The 5059-nt window shown below is 64.5% G+C and overlaps 1 protein-coding gene across 1 annotated transcript; it reads right to left on the bottom strand.

Annotated features, from left to right (window-relative positions):
* Nucleotides 1-2737: 2737 nt before the first annotated feature.
* On the bottom strand, nt 2738-5053 carry LOC103763187 (G protein-coupled receptor kinase 5-like). Its single transcript, XM_025896415.2, has 10 exons — nt 4996-5053; nt 4857-4920; nt 4640-4780; nt 4379-4569; nt 4267-4304; nt 3718-4106; nt 3500-3637; nt 3272-3409; nt 3055-3186; nt 2738-2958 (listed from the first exon to the last, which is right to left on the bottom strand). Exons 1-10 carry the CDS (start codon nt 5034-5036, stop codon nt 2845-2847), a joined length of 1386 nt encoding a protein of 461 aa, XP_025752200.2. The 5' UTR covers nt 5037-5053; the 3' UTR covers nt 2738-2844.
* Between the last annotated feature and the right edge of the window lie 6 nt (nt 5054-5059).

The following is a 5059-nucleotide window of genomic DNA, read 5'->3' as shown; positions in this document are numbered from 1 at the left end:
GCACAGGGGGGCACGGCCAGCCCCGTCCATGGCACAGCCACGGGGGCACAGCACCCCTGAGGGACAGCAGAGAGGCAGAGCCCCCCTGCCCAGCTCCTGCCGTGCCAGGGACAGACCCTGCGGCACACGGGCCATCAGCTGCGGGTAAGGACAGGTGATAATCAGTTCTGACAGGTGTCGGTGGGCAAACACAGAACCACAGAATCAGTAAGGTTGGAAAAGACCTACAAGGCCATCGAGGATGATTATCGTGGATGGATAACAATGGATAATAACAGCAATGGACAACACCGTCTCGGGACAGAGCCATCCTGGAACAACCCAGCCAGGCTCAGCCCAACCTCAGCAAACGCTGCACACAAGAACCAGGACAGCCCATATAGAGCTGAATATTAGACACGTTGAGCTGTTGAGCCTGGGCTGGGAGAAACGGGCAGCCTCGTGCAGCCCCCCTACCCCTGAGCCTGGTTATCTGTCCCAGGGCTGGGAGTGGTGGGCAACAGCAGAGCAGCGATAACGCTCAAGGCTGAAATGACATTTCTGGGATGAGTTATGGCCCGGAGACCAGCGCTCCCAGGAACCCGTGAATCACAGCTGCTTCCTTTGACGTCAACCCCTGCACCCTCCTGCGGGGAGCCTGACCTTCCTCCCCGCTGTTGCAACAACCTGGCCCAGGGGGAGGTCACCCCATTGCTGCACCAGCCCCGGGGAGCCCCTCGCCTCCTCCTGCTTGTCCCCAGCCCTCCCCGAGATGATTCAGGTCCCACCTGCCATCCAGAATGTTCCTGCTGCTCCTCAGGATGCTCCTCTCCATCGCCAGGGCTGCCATCCTCTGTCATGTGCAGAAAGCACCCCACGTTCACGTCAGCGATGCACAACTGGACGAAGGTGCTGGAGGGACCGGGAGGAAGCCGGAGGCTGCACCGTCCCCTTCCCAAATGTTTGCTGGGAAATCCTCGCTGCAGCCACGGTCCCACAGGTGTGACTCCCGGGTTGTGCCACAGCTCTCCCCGCTCCGGGCTTCACCCACCTGCTCCCACCTGCCTGCACATGGAGTGAGGGAAATTCTAAAGGGTTTGAAATCCCTGAGCTGCTCCCGGGAGCTCCTTGCCCAGAGCTCTGGCCAAACGCACACGGAGCACCCACGGGTCTGGGTGCTAAGGGAGACCAGAGACCCCCCCATACTGTGCATTACCCACAGCCCCCCTGCCCTGACAGTGAGGGGGACCAGAGACCCCCCAGCTGTGAACCACCCAGGACTGTTGTTATCCCAGACGGAGCAGCGGCTCCCGGCACGAGGCCTTGGCACAAGGACATGCAGTTGTTTGTGAGAAGAACCAAAACAGCCCGGGCAGAGCCACCCCTCTGGCTCTGGGCTGGGGGGGCTGGAGGGGTACGAGCTCCTCTGTGCCCCTGGGGAGGGGACATGAGGACAAGTCACACTGTGCCACAGCACACGAGGGAAATGCTCCAGGTGACCCATCCCCTTGGGCGCCACAAGGGGACCCCAAAAAGGATTCCAGAACCCTTAGGGGGCTCTGGTGATCTGGGACACACCCAGGACCCTCACCAGCTTCTGAAGTGGCCTCAGCATCTTGGATGTCCCTTGAGGTCCCCCCGCTGATGAATGCACCGAGCCTGGGAGGGAAAGGAACAGCAGCAGGGGGGTACCAAGGGTAGCCAGGAGGAGCAGCAGCAATGCCACAGGCACCAGGGATGGGATTGGGGTCCCAGCACCTACCTTGGGCACCGGGAAGGCGCCTCTCCATCAGAACACAGCTGGCCTGGCCGGCTGAGCCCACTGAGCTCCAGCAGCAGGGCAGGACAAGGCTCTGGCCACAGCTCAGACCTGCCTGGACCCAGCTGGCCCCTCGGCTGAGCCCTGCTCTTCTGGGGACAGAGCTGGGGGCATGGGCAGCACGTGGCCATGTCCCGCGTGCCAGCAAGGGGATGCCTGGGAAACCAGCACAGCCCCGCCCCGGGATGGGCACCCAGCACCCCCACCCACATCCCGCAGGACAAGGGGGGGGGGAGAACATGCTGGGGGAGGTAAAACACCCGAGAAAGCCCCCACAGCCCCCCCAAAACGCCCCTCAAAGTCACCACGCAGCTCTGTTTGCAGCTTTTCGCTTAAAAAATGTACAACAGGGCTCGAGGTACAAATATTCACAAATGTACAAAATATACAAAACTGGATCAACGCCGACCAAAGGTGCTGGAGATTCACCAGGGCCCGAAGGGATGGGGGCCCAGGAACCCCGAGGCTGCCTGGAGCTGCCTCGTGAGGATGGGGGGAGCCCCTCACCCCTCCCTTGCCCAGCCACCTTCGAGAAAATTCCCCTCTCCCAGCCTGCTTCCCACCGCAGTGGCCGGAGCAGGGGAGGCTCTGTCGGGGTGACCCCGTCCCTCCTGCTGCAGCACGGTCGGGGGGGCCGGGGTGTCCCCCCACTCCAAGGCTGCCCGTGTTCCTATTTGGAGAGTGCAGATAAACCACAGGCCCCCCCTCGATGCCCGCAGAGGTCACGCTCTGACCCGGTGATAAGATAATGGGCTCAAAAGCAGCAGAAACAGGTCTGTGCCCTGGCCCCCTCCCCTGGCAGTGGGGAGGGGAGCTGGTGGGAGGTGGTCCTGCAGTGGAAGCCCCCAGGAACAGGCTGGAGGGATAGGGAGCTGGCAGGGTTGGGGTCAAGCTTCCACCCCTCTGCCCCAATCGCCCCCTGCACACCACATCAGCCCGTGCCAGCATCCCCCTCCCCTCCGTGAGCATCCCCGGAGCCCCCGGCCCCAGAGCTGCTCCAGGATAACCCTGAGAGGGCACACGGGGGCTGGGGGCCCCCTGAGGGGTCAAGACAGTGCCGGTGCTGGTGCCTGGCAGGAGGATTTGGCCGCAGGAGGGTGCGAGTTCACAGCAGCTGGGCTGGGGGGGTGGACAGAGGTGCCAATGGTGTAGTCAGCTGGCTGCAAGGAACAGTCAGACGGATGGCAGTGAGCCAGGGTGGTCTCGGGGAGACCCCAGGGCACCCCAGCCCCCCAAAACACGCCCCTGTCCCTTACGTGTCGCCGGAAGAGCCGCTGCAAGAGGCTGCGCTTGGGGGGCTCGGGCAGCCGCTGCCAGTCCAGGTCGGGGGAGCGGGTCCCGCTGGGCCCAAACACGTTGAGGTCCTTGAAACACTCGGTCTCGATCATCTGGGGGGGTCAGGTCACCGCAGGGTTGGGCACCGGCAGCACCACAGTTGGGTGGGACCCCTCTGGTGCACCACACCCCCTGTACCTCGTTCTGCCAGGGGATGGAGACGCTGCCCGTGGCGAATTTGGCGTAGAAATCACTGTCGGTTTGGTCCAAGTTGACGCCCTTCACCGTGGAGAACTGCTCGATGTCCAGCACGTCCTTGCAATAAACCGCCCGCGGCTGCAGGGCCCGGGGGGCTGTCAGGGGGGCAGTGGGGGGAGTGAGGCTGTCCCCCCACACCATGGGTGCCCACCCCTGCCCGGCCCTTACGTCCGGCACGAAAGGGGGGGTCATGATTCCGGCCTCCAGCCGCTTGAAGTTGATGGTCCTGAAGAAGGGATGTCGCTTCACCTCGGCTGCCCCGCCGGCCCCGCAGCCCAGCCGCACCCCGGGGTCCTTGGCCAGGAGCTGGGGGGGGGGAATGGGGGTGTCACAGCAGGGATGGACCTGGTCTGGCCCCCGTGGGGACTCCTGGGTCCCCAGCTCACCAACTTGCAGATGGCCTGAGCGTCCTCGCTGAACTTGTCCGAGTAGAGCTCCTGCTCCTCCTGCACCCGCTTCTCCACCTCCTCCCGCTTCACCCGCTCCTTGCGGGCGCGGAAGGGCGACTGCCCCTCGATCATCTCGTACACCAGGCAGCCCAGGCCCCACCAGTCGGGGCTGAAGGTGTAGCGCTCGTTGCTGATCACCTCCGGGGCTGTGGGGCACAGCCCCCAGCTGTCAGCACCCGGGCACGGTGCCACACAAGGACCCTGGTCCAGCCCACCAGTGCAGCCCTCACGCTCACCCATGTAGCCAACGGTGCCCACGCGGCCACGGATGGTCTCACCCTCGGGGATCTTGACAGCCAGCCCCAGGTCAGAGATCCTGATGTGGCCTGGGTCAGGGAGGGGGTTGAGGGCATTATCCCAGGGAAGGGTCACCTCACATCCCAGCACATCCCCCCAGGGCACAGCCAGGCACCCCCTGGATCACATAGAGACCCATCCCCGTGCCACGAGCACGGGCAGGGCCACACCCAGCAGCTCCCTCCTCACCATCGTCATCCAGCAGGATATTCTCCGGCTTCAGGTCCCTGTGGGGACAGAGGGGTGGCTCAGCCCCGTGCAGAGGGGTGGCTCAGCACCCGCTGCCCCGTGCCCAGCTCACCTGTAGACGATGCCCTCCTGGTGCAGGTGCTGGAGCCCACAGCAGATCTCTGCTGCGTAGAAGGCCACGCGCTTGTCCTCAAAGCCGGGGTTCCCCATGTTGTAGATGTGGAACTTGAGGTCTCCCCCGTTCATGATGGTCAGCACCAGGCACAGAGCGTCCTTCGTCTCGTAGGCGTAGGCCAGGCTCACCTGTGTGCCCACCTTGGCCCTCAGCACCAGCCCCGGCCCCCCCAGCCCCCCGGGAGGGTCCCACACGCACCACGAACCGGCTGTTGACCTTCTCCAGGATCTGCTTCTCGTTCAGGGCCATCGCCTCCCCTTTCCGCTTCTTGATCCGCTTCTTCTCCAGTTTCTTGCAGGCGTACATCTTGCCCGTGGCCCGCACCTGGCAGGCACACACCTGGGGGGCCGGGGCCAGCGGTGGGGTGAGCCCCCGGCCCGTCCACCCCCCAGCCCTCCCTCCTCCGTGGCCGTACCTCTCCGAACCCGCCCTTGCCCAGGATCCGGTACTGCCGGAAGGTGTCCTTGGTGACAGCCTGCCTGGAACGCACAGCCCCGGCCGGACACGTCAGCCCCGCGCCCTCCAGGGCCCCCAACACCCCTCAGAGCCCTCACCTCTCCAGGTACTTCCACTGCAGGAACCGGTCGAAGTACATGCTGGCCCGGTAGTCGGCGAAGG

The sequence above is a fragment of the Manacus vitellinus genome, unplaced genomic scaffold (assembly GCF_001715985.3).
Source record: "Manacus vitellinus isolate BGI_N305 unplaced genomic scaffold, ASM171598v3 scaffold_87_pilon, whole genome shotgun sequence".
Taxonomy (NCBI): domain Eukaryota; kingdom Metazoa; phylum Chordata; class Aves; order Passeriformes; family Pipridae; genus Manacus; species Manacus vitellinus.
Note: the sequence above shows the minus strand (reverse complement) of the source record. Positions and strands in the feature narration are given on the sequence as shown.